The sequence below is a fragment of the Orbicella faveolata genome, unplaced genomic scaffold (assembly GCF_042242905.1).
Source record: "Orbicella faveolata isolate gen_17 unplaced genomic scaffold, um_ofav_v1 contig_1, whole genome shotgun sequence".
NCBI lineage: Eukaryota > Metazoa > Cnidaria > Anthozoa > Scleractinia > Merulinidae > Orbicella > Orbicella faveolata.
The window spans coordinates 856,537-879,749 of record NW_028301536.1 but is presented as its reverse complement, the minus strand read 5'-3'; the positions used below and the strand labels follow the sequence as shown (position 1 = coordinate 879,749).

At 38.2% G+C, this 23,213-nt stretch overlaps 1 protein-coding gene, 1 long non-coding RNA gene and 1 pseudogene across 2 annotated transcripts; 1 reads left to right on the top strand and 2 right to left on the bottom strand.

Moving 5' to 3' along the window:
- The first annotated feature begins 6,126 nt into the window (after window positions 1-6,126).
- On the top strand, window positions 6,127-7,485 carry LOC110051083 (uncharacterized). The gene has a single exon (XM_089283557.1). It carries the CDS (start codon window positions 6,339-6,341, stop codon window positions 7,062-7,064), a length of 726 nt encoding a protein of 241 aa, XP_089139683.1. The 5' UTR covers window positions 6,127-6,338; the 3' UTR covers window positions 7,065-7,485.
- Window positions 7,486-12,093: 4,608 nt separating this feature from the next.
- Window positions 12,094-14,817, bottom strand: LOC149117646 (uncharacterized). Its single transcript, XR_016205718.1, has 2 exons — window positions 14,395-14,817; window positions 12,094-14,241 (listed from the first exon to the last, which is right to left on the bottom strand). It is a non-coding gene; the product is annotated as an uncharacterized LOC149117646 (long non-coding RNA).
- A 4,282-nt stretch (window positions 14,818-19,099) lies between these two features.
- Window positions 19,100-22,829, bottom strand: LOC110051068 (putative protein-lysine deacylase ABHD14B pseudogene; annotated as a pseudogene).
- Between the last annotated feature and the right edge of the window lie 384 nt (window positions 22,830-23,213).

Sequence of the window (23,213 nt, the reverse complement as noted above, 5' to 3'; positions counted from 1 at the left end):
ATTGTCTCTTTGATCACTTTTAGGATATGCCTGTTCAAGCAGTCTTCGTTACGGTCCCTAACAATACAATGCACAGGTGGCAAAATCTAGTTCAAATTGTCTGGGTCGTGAAGAAAAACAAAACTCTTCGTCTCTAATTGTCGATTGGAATTTTGCGAGATCAGTTGACTTCCAACGCTTGTTCTTTCAGAAGCGAGAATTTTGTGCCTTTGGAACATGACCTAATCAGAAAGGGACTGAAACCTTTCAGTCAAAAGAACGAATATCATCTTCCTCAAAATTGAACTAGGAACTAACCAAGTAAACAGGTTATGCAGGAAATATAAAATAGGTAATCAAAATGACGACCCCAAAGAAAGGATTCCATATAAGTTTATGAAAGATAAAAAGTTGTTAAGCTAGTGTAGAGTGTAGAGACGGTATCAAAGTCGATTTAAAGGTACAAAAGTATAAAAGCCGATTTTTCGAACCTCCAAGAGAGCAATTGGTTTGAAAATTCGGGTAGTTCAAGAAAATCGGGGGTAAAATAACGGTGCTTGACTGAGGGGAGGGAAAAGGCTTTTGGTTCGAGTTATCGAAACGAAAAATCGAACAATTATCGGATTGAAGAATCTAGTGCTCGTGACATGAGGACACCATTGTATGAAAGTAGAGTTTGCATTGCGTTCGATTTCTAGTATCTCTCCTGATTTAAATCTGTCCTCAGTGATATCGACTCTCCTGTTACTTCACATGCTGTGGTTACGTCTATGCATACGGTAGCTTACAGTGAAATTCCTTGATTCAACTCAGCAGTTACCATGTGGTCATTCAGTAACAAGGACGCTCCATGGAACAATTGTCATCCCGGTAACCTCGTATCGATATACCATTTACATAAAAAAGAAAGATGGTTTATTTGGTCCACTGAAATTCTTTAAAACTTAATAATTTCCCGCTCTCTTTACTCGGTGCTTCTTCAAAGATTGTCATTTCGAATTCTGAAGTTAAAAATCTCTTCCGTTAGTCCTTCAGAACTTGTTCACGACAATTAAGCGAAACGTCCTGTTATTTCAGTCGACTTGGCATGGCAGTTATCAGGTGGACGTACTTCTTTCAATACACTTCATTGTATCACTTTGAAGTGGCTTGTTCAAAATGAATGGCTATTCAAGAGCTGCATTGATCGCGTACAATGAGACAAGTGTATTGCAGATACCTGCTTCAATAATTTGTGAGATCGTACTGAAATGTAGTGTCTTACTGAACTTTTTTTTTATTTTGATGTTCGTGAAATAGGAAATTCTTTTTTTCCATACAGTTTCTTTTTGCAAATTTTAAAAGGTAACTTAACTGGAAACCCCAGTTGAGAGTTTACCAGCACGTCAGGTGATTCCTTCTATGTGAACGTGAAATTCGATAAAACCATTTTTTTAAAGTGTTTAATGAGCAAAGAAACTGGACAAGAAATGAAATGAAATGAACTTTGTTAAAATAGTCTCATTCCATGTGAACATCACATTGTTATTTCAAGGAAAATTGAACGGTTTATTAAATAACCAGTTGACCTTATTGTTACGAAGCAATTTCGATGTTCTGTTGTTTTTACACAAGACTACAGTTTTATAGTTTCATATACTGAAGACAAAGAAATTCTTCCCTTTGAACGAAATAGCAAAGTCTGCCGTTAAAAAAGAAGCTGGTTTGTGCATTGTGGGACAACTACCGAATGGTGTTTTTAAGGGCGGAGTTTGGATAAAACAATGTCGGAAAATCGAGACAACTAAAAAAACATCTGCAGCATTTACCGCTAACCCAGTGTTGAGGGCTTTCAATAACTTGAAAGAAAAACGTGACTACTTTGATTGATAATACATGTGAAGTATAATAACAAGTATGTTATGAAATTTCGTTTTTTTTTTTTTTCAGTTCAAGAACAAACTCTTTGACAACATGGTCAACAAGGAGCTGGTATAATTTCCACAGCTTTGAAAATGTCTTACACGATCGCCGGTTAGTTAATGGCGGTATAGATGTTTTAGTTAACTGACATTTCCCCTCGTCTCAAAGCTGACAAGAGAGGGTTATGATTCGATAACCGTCACAACCAACATTACATATATACCCTTGGCCCTGATTAAAATAAAAATTGGTTAAAGTCGCCGGGAAACGCTGTAGCAACATTAATTGAATACTGCCTCATGTACAAATTAAAGTTGTTATTGTTCTAATGAGAGGCAACGTGACTTTAAAAGCACTAAACCTTTTAAGGCGCCTGTAAGACCTAATTATTGCAACCTTGCTCATCAAAACTTTTAAGTGCTATACGAAAGAAAACATTGTTATGTCGACCTGACACAAATGGCAGCAAACATTTTTCGGTCATACTTATATTTGTCTGTTCAAAGACCGACAAAAATTATAACTTTCAAGGAAAGACAGATACAATTATAATTCATGAAAGTTCCTATTTGCTAATGTCTCTCCGCTTTTGTTATCCAAAACACAACGCTTAAACGCTAACTTCAAGTGTTCCCTGATATTAATTATAGTTAATCTACAAACAAGCTCTTTCGAGTCACCGACTTTTGTATAAGGGGGGGGGGGGGGGGGGTTGCCTCGACACTTTGTTAAAATGATAACCGGTGATACTCTTAGACCTAGGAACATATAGTAATATTGAAGATATAAGCTGGATTATGAAGACGAGAACTGCTACGGGAATGCTTTGTTGATTTGTTGTTACGTTTGGTGCTAATAAAAACACAGGTATTGCCACCAAATATTGAAATTTGCAAGTGTCAAACAGCTTTTGCCACAGCCCCAATTTTCTGCAAGGTCGGGGTGCTTTCAAAATAAAATATTTTTAAGCCATCCTCTTTCTCTTCTGAAAACAAACGTCAAGAAATTTTCTCACAATCAAACGCCATTTGTGCGAATATTTTCTGTCATACTAAATGACAGTGTGGCAGAGAATCTGATGGTGGTTTCTAACTAACGCATTTATTTACTGGTGTTTGCCTGCTCAGTCTAAGAATTTGTTATTTATTAATTTCACCTCAAGGTTACGCTTTAGCTTTCCGACAAAAGATGTTTGATCTTTTCCGTTGTAACCATTTCATTTATCACTGGAGTTTCTTTGCACTCTTTTCATTTCCAAGAGTCCCTCTCAAGTGGAGGCGGTGTGTATTCTATGTCCATTGTCTAAATGCTGGACGGGTAATCGCGAAATTTTTGCTTTAAAATTATATTCAGACTCATTGACTTGTGTGAGACAGAATTTTGACTTTTACACTTTTTTGTTTAAAAGCGTGAGTGAATATTTGTAACCTGGAAAGAAAAACCACTAAACATGTTGTTCACAACACCTTGCTTCCAATACAGAATATAGCACTTTCATTTAACACTGCTAACACGGTCTTTACATTGCCCATTTTCGAGGACACCCTTTGGGATAAAAATTTTGATAAAAGACCAACAGTAAAATGGCGTTGTTCTTAGCCTGCAATGAACATAACATAACATAAAACGACTTTGAGATTATCGGCTTTATGTAATGTAATATCTTTGAGATTATTGGTTTTAAGGTGTTCAAAATTACCATGCACGCTCGTTCAAACTTCTCTCTATTGTTCAGCAGCTTTCAATCTGAGTGTTATTTTTGTGTTGCACAGCCTTAGCCGTAACAAAACGAGAGGATATAATCAACACACCAAATTAATAATTGCACAAAACGTGTCCCAAATTAAATTCCAATTATACAATTAGTTTTTGTCAAGACATTACCTGAATATTTTTCCCGCGCGTTGGTTCACTATATCGTCAATAACACTCATCTGTTATGACTCTCTGAATCCTTTTTAATCGCTTTTCATGAGCGAACGAACAAGATTCGAACAGCAAAATTAACTTGAAAAGGAATTATCATCACACAACGTTCAAAAGAAACTTGCTAGGATTTGAATTAGCCACAAGTTGAAATTTTCTGCGAACAAAATGTTTACTCTTTCACGCTGTTGAACATGTGATTACCACTGCACGACACCAAATGGCTCTCTTGTTTTAGCTCGATGTTTTCATCCGTTAAATTTTCTCCCGGTGTAGCTGGTGGAGTCGCTTGGCAGTGGGTCTAAAATGAGATAACAAGAGCTCCCGTTTGTGTAATGATATATGGCAACGTGGGTTTTACAAGGAAGTTCAACGGGACACCGCGTGTTAATTCTAGAGAGGCCTTTTGGATTTATTAACGTGTTTCACTGCCTTAAAATTGATGTGTTCACGGTTATTGAAGGTAAATGAAAAGTTTAATTCACTCCTTCCGTGATTCGTAACTTAGCATTACCTTTTCTGACTATAAACGTTGTTTTGATTAAAGCGAGCAAAATCTTAGAAGCGGAACTGAACACAATAGCCATTGTGGTATTTCTATAACGCAGTCCTTGGGAACACGATCCTAGCACCTGCCAGTCACAGAGGGCTTTTAAAGCCCGTTTAAAGCCCGATATTTGTCGTGTTTATGTTGTACCCAACAGACACAGAGAATTATCTACCCTTTTGTCTTGTGAATATCGGTTAGCTTGAAAAAGTGGCAACTATTATCTCGGAGAAGAAGACTGACTGGAATTGGGAAAGCAAAAAGGGAAAATTTACATTGCTCAAAGGCCCGTACAGCTAAAGAAAAAACGTGCTTCGAGTTAGCTGTTCGTAGACTTTCTGACGGTTTTGGCATCGGTCGCTGACAGCTGTTAAGAAGGAAAAAAGGCACGTGTTTTCTTTCTAATTTCCATAGCTCATTCTTCAATGAAAATGTAATTCCAGCTCGTTTTGTTAACTTGTTGTGGCGAATTCACGCACAGTTGAGTCCCTTTGATTTTTAAAGTACCCACTGCAATAGGCGTAAAACGTTTCACCTCGCGTGTAACATTTCAATGCGGATTCTGACCTACTTAAAACGAATAACGTTAGTTAAAGACAACCGCATTTTCTTAATTCACAAAGCGTCATGTTTGAACTTTTAATAAGTAAATTCTCTTCATTTGAATGACTTAGTCTCTACACACCTGTCCATCTCGATAGATACGTCTGTGACAGCGTATTGTGTGCTGTGTACTCAGTGTTTTAAATACCCAGATTATATTGAGAAAATATAGATATTCAATCATTGGCAGACTAGCGGGAAATTGCATTAAAATCAACTGTGACACACTGAGCGAATGGAAAAATAAAAGCCACCCGTTGTTAAAGTGATAATGAAAGATTTTTTTGAAATTATATTTAGATCTTGACAGCCTTCACGGGGACAAATTTAATGGTTGACTGAAACAAAGAGTGCAATTTTAACAACGTCTTTGTGTGCCTCTCGTATGTTTCATTACCATGCAAGGTTTGGACAGTTCCGTGATAAACAAATATTTAAGCGCAAGGGTCGATCCTTTTGGGACAACAGCCTAGGACTGAATGAAGAGCCGGCTAAATAATTAGTAATACAATGAATTGTCTTCTATGTGGGGATTTAACTCTGTGGAGATATTGTATGAACAGCAAAAATTGGCCTCATGTAAAATATTGTGTTGTAAATGAAAACTACTATTGAAACTTTCAAGGCACAGTTGGGTCTTTGTAAACATTTCTCCTTTCTATGCAAAACTACTTTTGTTATCTGCTCAGTGAACGTCAAAACAAGGTCGTCTTGAATGCAAATGAGCCCTTGAAGAGAAGAGTGTTTTTTTAGAACCTCACATCTTCTTGGCGCCGTTCTCTTCGTCGAAAACAATCAGATTTAGGATCTCTCTTGAGCCACGAATAACACTCATTTTTGTTTTCGCGCAGTAGTCAAGTATCAGATAGTGCACCAGACATGGTATTTTCTTTCTCTATTTGTTCCTTGTGAATGAATAAGTAAAACGTACTAGGAAAACACTTGTCCTTAACAATCCTTCATGCTATGAATTCACTCAATCCATCGGAGTTCCCGCCACCAGTATTTTTCCCCATTTACTCATCTTACAAGACATCGTGCTAGATTAATTATTCATCAACCTTCTCCAGTTTCTATTGTTCTGTCGAACTCTTGCTCGTTAAATTCATGTGGGTAACCCATTCTTCTAGGCGATCAATAATTTATACCCGTCAAGATTCTTATAATGAAGCACTTCTGCGGGAGTTCATTCAGGCGCTCTATTGTTCGGAACGTGGTTCCTTTTTATTCCAAGCAGGCGCATAGACAAACGAGAGGTTTGGTCCACCTATAAAAGCTGCTATCACAGGTTGACCGCACTCGCACTGTTACACAACCCACTCCGTGGTGAATTCGCGTCGAAGTTTTTGAAACTGTACCACTTGAAAACAGATCAGCAGAAATGACTAAGCCCAGTGAACACATAAAACGGCCCATGAATGCATACATGGTTTGGTCGCGGAAGGAACGAAGACGCATCGCAGAGGAATGCCCTCGCATGTTGAATTCGGAAATCAGTAAGCGTCTCGGACTTGAATGGAATGCACTCTCGCCTGAATCCAAAGATCCTTACGTGGTGGAGGCGAAACGACTGAGAGAACAACATAAGAAGGACCATCCCGAGTACAAATACCAGCCTAAAAGAAAGCCAAAATCTACGCCCAAGTTGAAAACGCAGAGCATCAACCCTTACGGTTATCATGAGATGAATGGGATGGGATACCCACCTCCTTCTTCGCTTTGTAGCCCGATGCCGCCTGGGCATTTAATGCCTTCAGGTCCAATTTTTAGCAACTGTTCCGGAAACTGTACACTAGCGGAACCTCCCCCACCTTACCATTTCGCGCCTCATTATCCGGTAATGCAGACTGTGACTGAAATGAAAGGACCTTGCTCGACGCATTTACCGCTTGTTGGAAGAGAAATCTCTTGCGGACCTCCTATCGGTTACCCAAGTCACCATCCATCCATGCCACACTCTATGCAAGTTGGACATGTGGTACACCATCGAAGCGTTTTGCCCGAATCATCATCTATAGTTCACGCTCCAACCGCTATCGACAGCAGAACTGGAATTCCTAGGTCCTCTATGGACTTCGTTATGCTGAGACCGGATGTCGGCTACTAGTAAGAAGTGACTGTTGTTTTTCTTAGAGAGAATTTCATAAAATTTATACAAAGAACATTTCAACTAGTTGAGACGACAATGTTTGTATATAATGCACTGACCGAAATCACGAGATCATAGAGCACAAATCGTTTATAAGGATAGAACATTTGCAAAGACGTGAAGAGAATAATAGTGATTATATTTACTTTTCATTCAATTAAAAAGACACTTTGAACTTTGAGGCAGCTTTAACATGTCTTTTTTAAGGTTTCGTGGCTGTATTGAGGTCTTCACGAGTGTTAATGTGTATATATTGAAGAAAGAATCTAAATGATCTCTCTTTTTGAAATTTATCCTATTTCGGAGTGAGTCGGGTTGTACAGTTTATAAGCTTATTAGAGTGTTTATTGATACAATAAAAATAATTTACCAACTGAAACTGTGGCCTTTCCTCGAGCCGTCGAGCGTGGGAAATCTTGCTCCAAAGAGTTACAGGTAACTTGCCTGGCTCTGCGCGTTCCAATATTGCAGACAGAAATCGTAAGACCACGCACATAGAGCGGACCGCACGTTTATCAAACGGGGTGATTTTAGCATGTACTCGAATAGTAGAAAATTATATCATTTCACAATGAAGTGTAAACTACCTTTCTCATTGTAAGGGGACAAAACATCCACACTTTGTTATCTCAAAGAACGTGTTCGATTCTACATGGCAACCGAAGACAAAAGCCCCGTTGATAACACAAGGGATTACCTGTCATGGCTTGCCACCATACACTGCATTGTTTCTTTTCTTTGAATACGAATGTTTAGAAATGAATTCAAAATGATATATGACCAAGGGCCTACCATGAATGCGATTATTTCACGCCAAGATAATTTGGCTTTAGTAATTTTGGTGTTTTAATCTTTTCTTTTGTTCGTATTCTATGGTTTCTAACAACTCAATGGAAACTAATCTTTTTTAGGCAGGCGGGCAAGTCTTTCAAAGAATTGACTATGCTATCCCTTTTATTCAAAATCTGTAAACGCCAGTTGTTTATAGATTTTAATTTGACAAGGAAGATATATGGATGTTTCAATAATGCGTGTATCTAATGCCACCGATAGGGCATACAAATGGGCGGAAAAGCAAACTGTATCGAATACAACTTAATGCAGTTTATTAATTAGGTTTTCAATTCGGGTGCCAGTAGACTTTTGTCGCGGCTCTATTTTAAATACCAGTTTTAGATCTGTCAGAAAATGTCATTGCCTTGTTCTGCTATATACCATTAAGAGGTAGTATCTTCAATAGTTGATGTCCTGAAGCGTAAAGTAGTGGAACACTAATAATCCACGTCTGTTGTCTTTGTATTCGTGAAATTGTCACTGCGCGCAGGAGTGTGGCATATGCGCTATTTTTGCTAAGTCTTTCAGTCATACAAATAGGAAAATTAAGTGCAATTGTTTTCCAGCATATTGTCAAAAGATTTACTTTGAATAGCTTACGGGAAGCTAAACAGCTTATGTTTGAAATCACTAAGATTTCTTTGTTGAAATGTTATATCGTACCCAGCACGATATCTTAAAACAGTCTTTCAAACTATTTAGTTGCCTCCCACAAGTTAAGGTCCCGATCAACTCCCGTTGTTTCTTTTATTCAAAACACAAGTTAAAAACACTTCAAGGAGATATAAGAACATAATTTTAACGCCATTTATTGCACCAGATGCGTGTGTGTGTGTTTATGTGTGCCAGTGTATGTGTGGTTATTTAACTAAGAGCGCTTTACTTCTCAATATTTTTCGATCCACTTCCGTATTCCGTGCGATGACATTCGCCAAGCATAACTTTTAAATTATTTCGTTTGACTTTCTTGAAAACTAGGGCAAGTTCACGCGAGCGAAGAGTGTTGATTTTACCTATATTTTTGAAACGAAATTAAACTTAACCTAAAACTGTTCGCATAATTTAACACGTGGGCAGTGTTTTGTTCAGATCTCAAGATATAGGTTTCTTCGCTCAAGAAATGGGTTCCGTGAAGCGAAGAGAATTGTAGATAAACATGCCATTGTTTAAAATCTCAGTAACTACATTGGAACACGTTGTTTAGTTACAATTCAAAATCTGTTGACTGTGCTTTGTTTTGTTTGTTTTAAGAACAGTTGCATAAATGACCGCTTTGAAAAAAAGCTCTCCAGTTTATTCAACTGGGTCTATCACGATCTTGTACCCGACGACTTCAAACAAGTCACTTAAGTAAAATTCATGACAGTTAAAAAAATGGAGTAAACCACGCGTGAATCCCTTTAAAGGGTCCACAAGGAAACCAAACACGTTAAAACATAAAAACGTAATAAGTTTGATAATTATATTTGAAAGAGTAGAGGCCGATATGTATTCCCGTAACGCGCATTTAAGGCCAATTGGGTGATTATTACTCTGCTTGCATGGCTACCTTGGTGGAGGTGGTCATGGAATTGACTAAGTCAATTCAGCTAATTAGAAAATCGCATTCGCTGAAGGTCTAACGAACAAAGGCCTTCAACAGGGGTTGCAGGTTGGTCAGTCACAAGCGACTGGTGGCGAATAGAAACGAGATGGAAATTATGGTTTAAGGATGGAACTCTTTTGTAAGACTGGCATCAAAGTTGTGGAAAATGTGATATTATTTGATGTTCTTAGGAGTTATGGTTTTGCCAAGTAATTTGAAGTTGTCCAGGTGTGTGATGGTAAATTCTGACAGAGAAAGCCTCGTTGGTCACTGAGAATAGTAAACGTTTCAAGAGCATCCATTAATAAGAGTCGCCTCATTGCGGGTAAGTAAACAAGTCGTTTAAGTTTACATTCAGGTGAGTCAGAAGAACTTTGCATGCCTCATCTAAAAACATAACAGTTGTTGAAAAAAGCAATAAAAAAAAAAAAACGATAAGAAGTTATACAAATATACAGTTAAGTGGCTAATGGATTTTTTGGAAAACAATTCTTAAGTCCCTCAGAACACAAGATCAGTATTCTGTTTCTATTGTTATTTTAAACTGAATTAAACTCAAACAACGGGGAACGAGGAAGATCCAAAACCTTGCCGCTTGATTAGGCTCCAATTTCAATTTGAGATTTATAAGCTTAGTTATAACAACCCTTTGATGGGTGTTATGATTTCAGCAAGGCGCCACTTGTTTTCATTCCTCTGATATTTTTTTTGCTATCAATCTTGATCCATCACGGCTGTACTTCAGTCTCTATGTCAGCCTAAAATTCCATCGACGATTAAAGCAAGGCTGCCTCGTCAAGTCATGGTAAGTGAATGACCTTTATTACTTCGCGATATATTGTTTGGTCCAAGGTTTAACCCAAGACTTTCAGTAGTTTGCTAGTTCAGAGTGAAAGTCACCATCCTGTGGTTTGCTTGAGAAACTAAAATATCCAACTTGAAACGTGATCTCATTCTTTCTTGGCGGCCCAGTTCCAAGGGGCGTTCACTGTCCATTCGGACAGGTACCAAGCGGAAAGTCCATTAGCCTACGCATTGTTGTCTTCAATTTCATTTCGCTGCCCACGAACAGAAGCAAGTCATTAAATAGTTGAGAGGAACAAAGAGCTGTCTGAGCAAATCTTGCCTCAATGTGCCATTGAAATTGCATAATAAAGCTCCCCGAACATTTTTTATGTCAACCGTTGTCGAGGATTGTCGACTTGGGATGTCATGGTACTAAACCCCAAAAAAGAAATATGGACTTGAGAATTTACTTGAAAACGACGATTTAAAATATCTTTAACCTGTTTGAAGACTAATAGATGCCTGCCCAGACATTCCATGGTATTGTAAGTTATGCCTGCGAGACAGTTGCTGTTTAGCAGAGTATGTATCGCATTTCAAGTTTTCTTCGAGTGATATATTTAGATGATAAGCAGACGGGAAGTTCACGGAACTTTAACAAAATACTGTACTTATCACTATTCATGTAATTAAGCCATCCAGATACATTTGAAGCCTAACCAATTTTGGGGAATATCAGAACGTTTTTCATGGTTCTATGATCCTGGGCAAAATAACAGCTGTAGTAGCAAACATGGTGAGCACATGGTCCAGTTCTCCACATTTAGGGGACATGGAATAGTAATTGTCATGTGAAGCTCTTGCCTCCACCTGAATAAAATACCGGGTATTATTTAGGTCACGATTTTAATCTCAGCACTACGTAATTAACCTATTTTTGCTGATAACGAAAGGCGCCAAAAAGATCAGACTAATCATAATAAAGGTATGAGGATGGAAAGATCGCCGGAACGAACAAGTAACTCAACAAAGAATGAATTGACCCAATCCGCCATAGCGCCGTTTGCCTTCAAACTTCCACAGTTGCTATGAATTCTTTAGATTCCAAATCCAAGACCTTGATGTCGCACGAGACGAATAATCATGCTACGAGTTAAAGCTCAAGTAAGGATTCGTTATTCAATTCAGCTTGAATTCTCTGATAACTTCAATGAAGCAAGTGTCAGTGTTAACAGTTGAACCTGAAGACAAACACCTCCACTAGTAACTGCTTGAAGAAACTAATCAGAACCATATCAAATCAGCTAATGCATTTTCAAACATCATTCTCAGAATTCCCAGAAGTCGAGAAATGTATAAAGTAGTTGGCAGTAAAGAACACTGCAAAGAATACACTCATATATTATATAGTATTATATTATCATTTACTGAGAAAATGAGTATGACAAATGCATTACCGTAATTCCAATTCCCCGCCATCGATATTTTCTCTTTCTGCTAATTTGAGTGAGCTGATGGTCTTCGCAATATAAAGTGCAATACTAAAAGAGGAGGTCACATCAACCCAAGCTGGTTCAGTCATACAGTCATGCAGGCCCAGGGGCATTGGACTTTGCAAAATTTTAGTCTTTCAGGAGGATAAACATTAGACTCCCCGAAGGAAAACCGTCAGAGCAAGGCAAGAACCAACAGTAAATTCAACCTATACATATGACGCAGGGGAACTGACCGGACGATCGAAATTGAACGCCCTGGCTCTCCAAACACAAACATTGCAAGATATTGGAGTATATATGAAGATCCTGAAATATAATTGAAAGTCAATTCGAAGAAGAGTGTAAAAAAGGCTCAATATAAAGCTGAGCTATCAAACCTGAACTGTGCTAAAGAATCTACTTAACTTTGCAAAACAGTTTCGCGCAGTTCGCATGTTGTCATTTTTTCCAGCATATTGTTCATCGATAAACAGCTGCTTGCAAGGCGTTCAGATGAGGATGTGAGCCTCAACTCATGGTTCTTGCCAATTCAAGAGATCTTTTTTCTGAGGTCCATTATAATTTGATTATGCTGTTTTTGACATCAGATGCAACAGTCAACCAAGAGAATAACCTACACTGGAAAACGAACCATTCAACCTTTTAGGCTGTCATAAGACAATGCGACGCCAGTGGAAGTAAATACATAACCTAATAGATGCTATCTATTTCACAATTTAGGCGTGTAGTTCTTTCTCGTTTAAGCCACAGTTTTTTTTTAGTTCGATTGTGGTTTCAGTAGTTAGGTCACCGGTAGCAGCTGTCAGCCTGAGCCGTGTAGAAAAATTTCTTCAGCTTTCCCTGTTCACTGTTTATATTACATTCATGCACCTTTCGCCCTTTCTTCTGTAGCTTGTCAGTAGGCCTCGTGTAATCGTATTGCCTAAGCGGAAAAGTTGCGGGCCAGAGATCTGACTGGTTTCGTCAGATCAAAATATAGATTATTACCTGTCAGCAGAATTCGACTGACTCTCGCGGGAACCTTCAATTACTTGCATGATTATAGAAAATAAACTCTCTCTAATAAAACTTTATGATGGGAAGTTCATAAAATTCGCGATTTTCAGCTTGCAAATGGAGGTACAAGTTGCAAAGATGCTCATACAAGGAAGGATAGCAACGCTGTTGTACTACGCTTGGGTCATCGATATCCATACAAACGGAGATAGAGTGTAAATTTAATTTATAAAGCGGTTATAATGATCTCAAATTAGTAGAGTGTAAGCCAGCATTCGACCAGATTCAGGCTATGAAGACGAGCCGATCTAGGGAACTTTTAGTGGCGTTGTAATTTGTCACGTATTTTCCTTAGGGTGAGGTCCAGCCGGTCACTCTGTTGTCTTAGAATGAGCGGTTGTAATATGTACCAGGTGTGTTTTCTTACAAACTAAAACGCCATAGATGCTAGCCGTTCTACAGATGTGTCATTTTCTACAATGGATTCTGTCAGAGACCCTGACGACGTTAGGAATTGAAATTTCGAGACCCATTAAAACATTAGTAATCTAACTATAAAATGGTGGCGATGATTCAGAACTGCACATTCCCTTGCGTCAAAGTAATCCGTTTTTTTTATAGCATTCTGAATTTATACTATTTTCACATGCTTATCAGGAAATATCCGTAACGGTGGAGAAGTGGAAACTTAAATTGCCTTGTAACTAAACAATTATGAATAAAGGTGACGACATTTTGAGAACAAACTTGGAAAATGGTTTGAGGCAGCTTTACCTGATACTTCAGCAAAACGATTAAGTTCCGTTTCGGGGGGTTTTAACAGTGACACAGTACGCGTTCGAAGGTCTCTCCTCTAAACTGGCTGCGATTAAATTAGTATTTGGTTTGGATTTATCCTTTTTGCTCTGTTCGGAGGATTCGCATATGGAGCGGCCTAGGAACGAAATAACAGGTGACCATTAGATTACACCACCTTCACAATACTCATCCCGCCGGCTTCAAAATATTCGCACCGAAAACTGAATACATAAGCGACGGTTCTGTTTCTAACGGAGGCCTTTCTTTTTTCAACAAAGTCAGTTACAAACATACAGTGTTGATTCGCTATTTCTTCTTTTCTGCACCTTCAGGAACGAGAAATTCTACGCACCGGGTGAACAACAGATGCACACAGATGTTTCTTAGTCTTTCGATGAAGCCAGTGCCGAGAAGTCGAGAAGGAACAGCTGTTTTGGTTAAGCTAAGAAAGCACGTGTAAGGGGAATTGCAACTGCTGTCACCTTTTTTTTTTTGTTGTATTTAACTTCTTCGATCTGTCCCGGAGTCTCGCTGTGCATGCTGTGTAGAAGCGGCTCTTGAAATTCAAAGTCCCCGTTGTGGATCTTTAACTCTGATGAATGAACACAGTGCGTGCTTGAACAGCCTTAGTCTCCTGAATCTGGTAAAAAAAAAAAAAAAAGCTGTTACACAGATGTCTAACTCAGAAATAATTTGGATAACGTAAACCTCCACAGGCGAGCATTTCTCATGTATTTGACAAAGTGACCCAGCTATGTTAAAAAAAGAAGAGGAATGAAATTTGTTACGTAACTGGAGTTGTTTAAGAAACGCCCTCGTTGTCTTTCAGGCGAAAATGCAGATTTCAATTGTCATTTGATTGTTGTAAACGGTGTGCTTCTCTTTATTTAAGAAATGCTTCGATGAATCTGAGATGAATGGTGTCAACTAGTTTATCTGTAACTGACTCATTTTCCCATCAGATGTTGACTGCCCTAAAGCAAGGGATTAGCTCTTCTTAAACCAGACAAAATATGTTGGAAAGAATTATGTTTAGCTGAACCTTTCGCTGATAACAACAGATCGAATTAACTACTTTGCATTTGAAATACTTGAAGACTAGCCAATTGCCTGCATCGGCACTCGAATGGAACCATTGAGTTCGGTCCTGAACTTGGTCATTTGACAGGTTGTAAGTAAATATGGAATGTTAAAAGTTCTTGAAATCCATTAATGGACTTTGTGATAAATGGCTTTCCCGTTCACAGGTAATGAATTTATACGCTAATTGAAATAATATAATGGACATTTCACCCCGCAAGCCTTGTGAGGTTACTGCCTCCATTGATGTTAAGTAAACAAATGGAACCTTTTGTTCTGTTACAAAGCACATGGCATAAACAAAAGACCATATTGTGAATCACTTAAGAAGCGTTATTCTCTCTGTTTCGAAGAGTCACCTGATTTGATAAGACATTGTATGGACAATAACCACAGATAGGGAACATAAGAATTCTATAAAGGCTTTGTTGTTTCAGTCTTTTCGCCATGAATAGCGAGATTTGCTTTAGCTCTTCACACAAAAGAATAAAAGCTATTTGTTCACAGAAGGTGTTGTTGAATGAATACATAGAGAGATCATGCGAGACGTATTAACAGCAACTTACAAGTAAGTGATACTACAGTCGGAGCGATTGCAGAATCCCTTATAATTCGTTTTCATTGAAAAGAATGGAACTGATCGTCACATAGTCTGCGAGAAAAGGTATATTACTTTATCAGGAGACAGAAGGTTCCAGAAAAGTGATATCATTAGGTACGCGACGACAAAGATGACTTTATCACGAGGCAGTTATATTAAATTAAGTGAACAAGCAGTTTAAAATTTATTCACAGCGAACGCAGAACTAATTTAGTAAGTAAATATGCCATTTCATCTTACAATCAACCATGCTTTTCGATAAAAACATTCACTAAAGACGAAAAAGCGTAAAATTTGCATGTAAGTTGTTTGCCATGAGGTCAGGCGTAAACAAGGTTGTTGCGCTAATTCTCCATAACAGTGAATTCGTCAACACGACAAAATTTCAACGTCCAAGTGGTCGCTGGCGATTATAGTTAGAGTATTTTCAATTTATTGGCAGGAAATAATGGAAGGCAATAACTTGGGATACGAAAAGTGACTACAGCTGAAATTTAAAATGGAGACAATGAATTAGGAGTTCCACTTGCCTGAAGGTTGTTGCAAACTTAGTTCAGCAGTGTGATTTTTGAATGTGCATGCTGATATTGGTTTTCAAGAAAAATACACCAATTTGGCATTTGTTTGAGGTCTCTTTAATTATGTTGTGATCACTTTTATTCAGTCTTAGACGGTGGGGTAGCATGGTAGAGATGAAAGTTTAGAAAGATTTTTTAGATGAATATGAATCAGTTTGCATTTTGTTGAGACAATTCGGTCAATTCTGGTTTATAAGTAAAGATTTCTCATAGCTTTTTTAAAAGATGTTCAGTATCAGTTGCTTAATTACGAAGATTTACACTCTCTTAATCGGGTTGTCATGCTCATTGTAACAAATATTATACTAAGAAAGTATATTTTCCGAGATTTAGAGTATACTTTGGGAAGTACAATTTAACTTTCAATGCAAAGAAAAAGGCCGTCCGAATGATAATCTTCAAAGTTATAAAGGTGCTTAAAACTTAAGAAAAAAACAACAGGATTGGTCAAGATTGAGTAACATAGATTCAAATGAGATTAAGAAGCTACCTTCTTTCCATTGCACACCGGCATAATTTTTGGTTACGTCTCGCGCTCAGGGCTAACCGATTTTTTCTTAGGGTGAGCTCTTTCAAGGCTATGTCGTGTTTTTTTGTTTTCATATATTCTGGCTTACTGTCTCTCTATTGTTGATTTTTGTACCTTTCAGCACAGAACTTATCTGCGTTAATATTTCTACACATATTCGTTTCTGTACAAACGTAATTATTTTGTAATTGAATCGAACGATCGGCGAATACAAGCCAGATGTCGCATTACGTCAGACAGATCAGCTAACAAAATTGCAAACGAAAAAGGAAAGTAGATTAGAGGCGAAATGCACTGAAAAGGGTATCCTTTTGATTTCACCATCTAAACAATGACTTTCTATGACATTAAAAAGAAGAAGAATCTTAATAGTAGATACTACCTTGCTTAATATGTAATTTTTCACTACGGAGAAAAATAGTAACATTTCGACATTACGGTAATTGTTAAATAATGACTGGGTAAAAATAATTAATTTGGATTTTTAATACCGTTCCGATTAGGCCGTATTTTCGAGTGTTATCTGTTTTGCTTTGTAATGCCTGAAATCAAATTTGGAGCGAATCGACTCAACATTGTCTCGTGAAACGTGTTTGTGGACTGAGAGCCACCTATTTCGCGTTTCTCTTCCATTGTCCCGTTTGTAATGGACTCAGAGGAAACATTTTTAAAACGTTTGGCGTTGTACGCATGGCTCTCGTAATAAACACTAGAAGAATATTTCAATCGACTTCACAAAGAAATCAAGGCACTGTGCAGATTTAGCTTTGGAGTTTGTTTGAAGATTTGTGCTCTGCACCAATCTTCAATAGCTTAAACTTAAACCATTTGATGAGAGTTGATTCGTGGTCAATAGAAATCGATTAGTTGCTAAAGCAAAGTAAAAGAATGATAAAATATAACATTTTATTTCATATTGATATGACAATCTCCCTACTTTGCCCTAACCAAGAAAACATGTTTGTACTTTATAATAAGGTGGCACGATATCAAAAGTTGTACGTTCATCAGTTTTGCATCTGCATTTAAGATTCGTATAAAAGTGAATTAAGAAATCTAATACAGAAAATTCAATATTCTAACCGCATTATTTCAGGGTTTTTTTCTTAACTAAACTACGTACTGTTAGGTGAACCAGCCTGACAACTAGACCATGAATTATTTGATCGCCTATAGCTAGCTATCGTGTCTTTATGTTACTTCTTTTTATAGCTTCTACATATAACATACTCGTGGAAGCTGCAAAATGTGAGAGGACTGCAAGTAACATTTGTAGAAAGTTAAATGAACGGCTTCACAGCTAGGCATTTCCTGTTCCAATTCCATTACGGGACCAGTTAAATAAAACAACGCGAATGCCGTAAGTTAACAACAGCTGTGAAAATTAACTTTCACAGAGGAATTATTCACGCCAGGCTGTAAACTTGAAATGAGCTTTTTTTGGGCAACAAAAAGCATAAATAAAGTAAAATATATTTTTCAAGTTTGGTTAAATTGAAGTTTCCTGTAGACAGGCTAAAAGAAACTAAAATTTAGAGTGGTAAATTTTAAGTCACTTTGATAAACATCGAACAATTGCTGGTGGTTTTATTTTTACAAGACTGGTAATTCATTGTTAGACCAGCCTCGTACCAATGTTTTGCATTAACGCGTAAACAAGAGAAAAACAAACGGCTTTAACAAGCATGGAATAGGTTATTATTACTTTCACTTCAGTGGTTAATTAATTTAACACACGCTACCCGTGGAGCAGTGTTTATGAAACTCAGTGGACCCCTCGTGTTGACCTGTTTACCACCCTTGCTTCATTGTCTTGCTGATAACACGTGCAGGATAAATACGCTAAGCCATCATCGAGCAAAGAATGCATGTTTTCAAGCTTTGCTGTAATGAATTGGTGCTAGATATTTCTTCCCCACTGCTTGCCGTTGAATTGGCCACCTACATTCTCCACTGATGAATTAAGATGCTGGGAAACACGGTCATAAATGGCCAAACTCCTGCCGTTTGACCGGTTACACGTTACTAAACAAATCGAATGTTCTAGAAAGAATGATCCATCACAATTTGTCAAGGCATATGAAGCTATTTGTACACTTTTTCGTCCACAAGAAGGCTGTGAAAATAGACTGAATGCTAGTGGTTCTTGACTATGCCTTTTTAGTGGTAATTCGCAATAAAAGGCAGACAGTAGCATTTCTTCTGTGTTTTCCTTTGTTTCTCTTATGTGTAGCCACCAAACTATACACTTCAGCCACTTGCTAGAGTAACCATTTGCCTGTTTCCCTCTCTCGACCCCGACCTTGGCATTATCATCGCTTCACTCGATTATATAGCAGGTATCGTCCCCTGTTTTGTTTTCGCTTACTTCGTCAATGAAAGCTGAGTTTCGGCTTCTACTGAGCTAGTGCCCTCTTAAAGCTAAACAAAAAAAAAAACGAAAAAAAAAAAAAAAAAAACCACTTGTTTTCTGGTTCCCAAAGTGATCTGTAAAAAGGTAACTGCGAGGTCATCGGTATCTGGCAGTTAGGTTAAACCAGATAAACACAAAGTTTGCGCTGTTAACCTTCCGAAGTTTCAGATTAAAGAAGGTTGTGTAGGGGCAATAAATTAAAAGTAACACATTAAAAGTTAGAGTTTACCGAGGTGAACAGCGTCTGGAAGATAAACGACATTCAGTGTCTTGTTGATAAGACACGAAACTTCGCTAGCCTGAACAAACCTTCCAGTTTTTAATTTCAATTATTATTGTTTTATTAGCATTATTGAGAGATGTCACAGTTTTAGGCTTGGTGTATATATATCTATAACTTTATAATATCTCGTATTTTACTATTACACTTTTATTTATAATTTTATCTATTTGACTGATAGTTAACTAATTTTTTCCCCTTATTTTATCGTTCTTTTCGTCATACATTTTATACACGAACCCCTGACTCAGATACAGATACAGAGGGCAACCCCTTTCCACGCACGACACTAATAAATTGATTGCTGAATGTGTTTAGAGTGATTTACAGAACGCGTTGAATGTTTGTAAGAACTGGCTGATAGTTAAGATCATTGTTTATGTCCATTGTTTGATACTAGTTCTTTCAAAATGTTCCGTTTGTAAAGTTTAAATGAAAAATATGCGTCCTTTTAACATTAGGGCAGAGATGGTGGTAAAGAACAAGTTAAGCCGGGCGAATGCTCATTGGTCCACATTAGCGCACAGGCTCATGCCCAAGATGGTCTAGATAGAGAGCCTGGAATCTCAAGCTTCGTTCACTCTAGGCCGGAGAAATTTGACGCAGCCGGCTTTGTTTCTTCGGTTAGGCATACCATCTACATTAATCCGTCACGAAAACGGAGCTTTTCCAAAACGCTCTTCAAACCCAAGGAATTTGAAAACGCCAGCTTTGCGTTTTAATGTGGACGGAAACCATTTTGAAAACGGAGCTTTTGGAAAACGATGGCGTCGCGATAACCATGTTATTTCCCTGCACGAGCTTTCCTCAAACACAAATCCAAAATGACCGGTGATTGTTGCGTCTTCAAATTTCTCCAGCGTGGCGCGGACGGAAAAGATTTGAAGCATTTGTAGAGTAAAAACGCCGTTTTCAAATCTCTCCGGCCTAGTGTGGAGAGCTTTCAGTTAAAATTTTAGCCCGTTTCTTAGTCATCGGTAAATATTGAAGATCTCAGATCTCAGCGTCGTTTCTGAGTTGGCATTTTTAATTTCACCAATTCTCAGCGATCAGGTAAACCCCATTCACACTCTCACGATTCCTTGTTAACTTCACCTTGTCGAGGAAATAGGTGATGGTACAAAGTGGGCGGGAGAAATCGAAAATACGCGACAAAGTTAGTTCGGTTGTTAATGTTGACAATTCTGCTGTTTAAATGTAAGATTCTTATGAGAAGACCGAATGGAAATCATTAGCCGAGCCGCCTTTGGCCACTACACACGTTTCTCTTATTTAATGTAATTTTGCATGTCTTTTTTTCTGATTTTAGATCTTTGCTAATTAAATGAATTTTATGTAAGTTAACTAAAATAAGTGTAAATAAATTGTATTTAATTGAACTGAACTGAAGTACAATCAGTGTTATAGTTATTTTCTGCCTAACTTCGACAGCTGTTTGGAACAACCTTCTTTAGGGTCAAGACGTCGCTGAGTGTTCTCTATTGATATATAGCAGTGAAGTTTTAAAAAACTTCACTGCTATATAGCAATAGAGAATGTCGTGAATCACAACAAATGAACGAGTTAGGGGTGGAAATGGAGTTAACACGTTTTGCAGCCTAGATCGTACCTCCTTTAATCACGCTATTGTAACTATGACTGGCTTCCAAGTACGGAACAATGGGGATTTTGTAAAATTAAAAATCGAATACACTGAGACATTTTCTACACCTGAAAGACATATATTCTCGAACCTAAATAAAGTTGTTGTGCTGAACGTTTATTTGTAATTGTCAATAAAGGTGGTAAAAAATATTCCCCAATCTGATTGCTTATTAGTGCGATCATTAGACCATTTCCGAATTATTTTAAGCCTCTTAGCTTTCTCAAAGCGAGTGCTGGTGCCCACCTTTTATATGAAAATGAGATTTCATTCACATGCAAATCGAACTCATTGTCACATGGATGGTGTGCACCAGGCCTCGCTTTGAGAGAGAGGCTTAGTTAAAAAAATTCCTGTATCACCCGTCCTGACTCGTTCCCAGTCCGTCCATTGTGTCTTGCGGGGTGGAAGTAAAACTTCTCAGAGATTCGGAGAGAATTATGGGAAGGAAGAGGACAGAGCAGAACAACGACAGGCAAAATGGAAAGTTGTTGTTTTGAAACCCCAGTTTGCGATAAAATTTGCCATTGCGCTGTTCGACATCTTGGAAACATCTGCCAGTGGTTCCCTTTCCTTTTTCCTTCCCATCAGCCCTTGCACCTCTCTTGTTAATATTCAATGACAATCTCAAGAGATGACCTGGGGACGAATAAGTCGTAGGCACTCCTTATTGGCTAATTCTTGTAGCAGAATCCCTCATTCTTCTGACTTGAACCGTTCAAAAATGATTTTTACCCGGCAAGTTTTTACAGACACGACTTTCCCAATTTGGTTAGAGGTATAATTATTAGTAACTTGGAACTAGCATGCGCAACTACCGTCCCTACTTATACTCGTGATTAAACAAATGGAACTGCGAAGCCTTGCTCTCAGGGCTATTTCCAAGAAGTTTGAAAGGAAGAAATGCCAAGGAACGAGAAAGGAAAATAGGAATTCACTTCTGAGTTTGTACTACGTTTCCCGTTTGACTCGTTCTAGCAACGACGCTTCAAAGATTTGTTCGCTACTCCACGCGATGCAGAAACTCGATCAGAAGTTTATGAAACGTGGGTGGATGGTCCACGTAACACGCGTGGGTCGTGTTCTTTATCATGTAAATCTTACGATTGGGGACATACCATAGGCTATCTAGAGAAGACTCGTGAAGCATTGTTTCATCTTTCTCGCCAAACAAAATAAGCATTGGAACGGAAAGTTTCTTGTAGTCGCTTATTAGATAATGTTGCGTGTCAGATGGAGCGATAGCGACGAGTCCACGGAGAATGCGAGGGTACGCCATCAATAGCGGCATGGCATATTCACCTCCCGTCGATGGAGAAACCATGACCGGCAGATGGAGGTCCAGTGCGGTGAACAGATTTGTCATATATCCCAGGATGTCATCCCGTTTGTAAGGTATACTCAAATCATTGGAGTTTCCGTGGCCGGGTAAATCTACAGCCAGAGCTCTGTAACCTAACTCAGCCAAGATTTGAAACGTTCCAATGTTTATCCAGATCGTGGAGGTAAGTCCGATGCCATGAAGAAACAAAACAGTGAATTTCTCTTTTGTTCGGTTACTTGGTCTTGCCTCTCTATAAAACGTTCTCCTGGCATGCTCCAAGACGCCTTCGGTGTAGTCGATGGCGTCGCTTGCTAGCAACGCATTCATCCTAGGAATACTTGGATGGCTGTTGAGCAAGGCAATATGGCCCAGTGCATGCACCTGGGGTCTTCCTTTCAGTGTGTTCAAACTAGAAGGCAGAGACTTGTGCTGATTGGTTAAAACACCCGATGTCCCTTCTGTATTTGTCTTGCCTGTTTGTTTCCCCCCTAACAACTTTCTTGTGGTGGCTGAAACCGTCGGGCGCGTCATATTATTTTCATAGCTTTTATCTTCGTCTCCATTGTTATAATATTTCTTCACGAATGTACCGACTTTTTTCTTAATCTCAACCATGGGATTTTGACCAGTATTCACGTAATACCATACAAAAACAGCAATTATAGCGCAGAAAACAACAGCCAACGCGATCTTGAGTTTCATCTTGACTGAACGTCTAAATAAAACCATGCTTGTTTTTCTTGTCACATTTTAGGCTTATTTAATTTTGCTTCAGTAGAATCGATGTACTTGACACGCGAAACCAAGAGAATATGTTGCTAGGATGCGCTACATTCACGAATAGCATTTGTCTGCACTCAATGAATATACATCTAAGGAACGGACGCTACGCTGATATTTCTTTCAGTAGAATATAAATTTGTCGAGGAGCAACCAGAACGTAAACTATGAATAAATCTAGGATTGAGAAATTCTGATTACATTTGTAATAAGAAGTTTGCTTTTTTGACGCGCAGTATTGTTTTTTTTCAAGGAGGAATGAAATTGTTAATTTGATTTTTTTAATCAATTCGAATCAGGGAATCCCTGACGTGTTGCTAGATAAAAAAAGTTGTATGTATTCAGTCTGTTTGTTATTAAAAATTCACGGTAAATGTCAGTTGCT

What these genes read in the sequence shown, in the direction of transcription:
- LOC110051083 (XM_089283557.1), top strand. Translation starts at nt 6,339, where the DNA reads ATGACTAAGCCCAGTGAACACATAAAACGGCCCATGAATGCATACATG.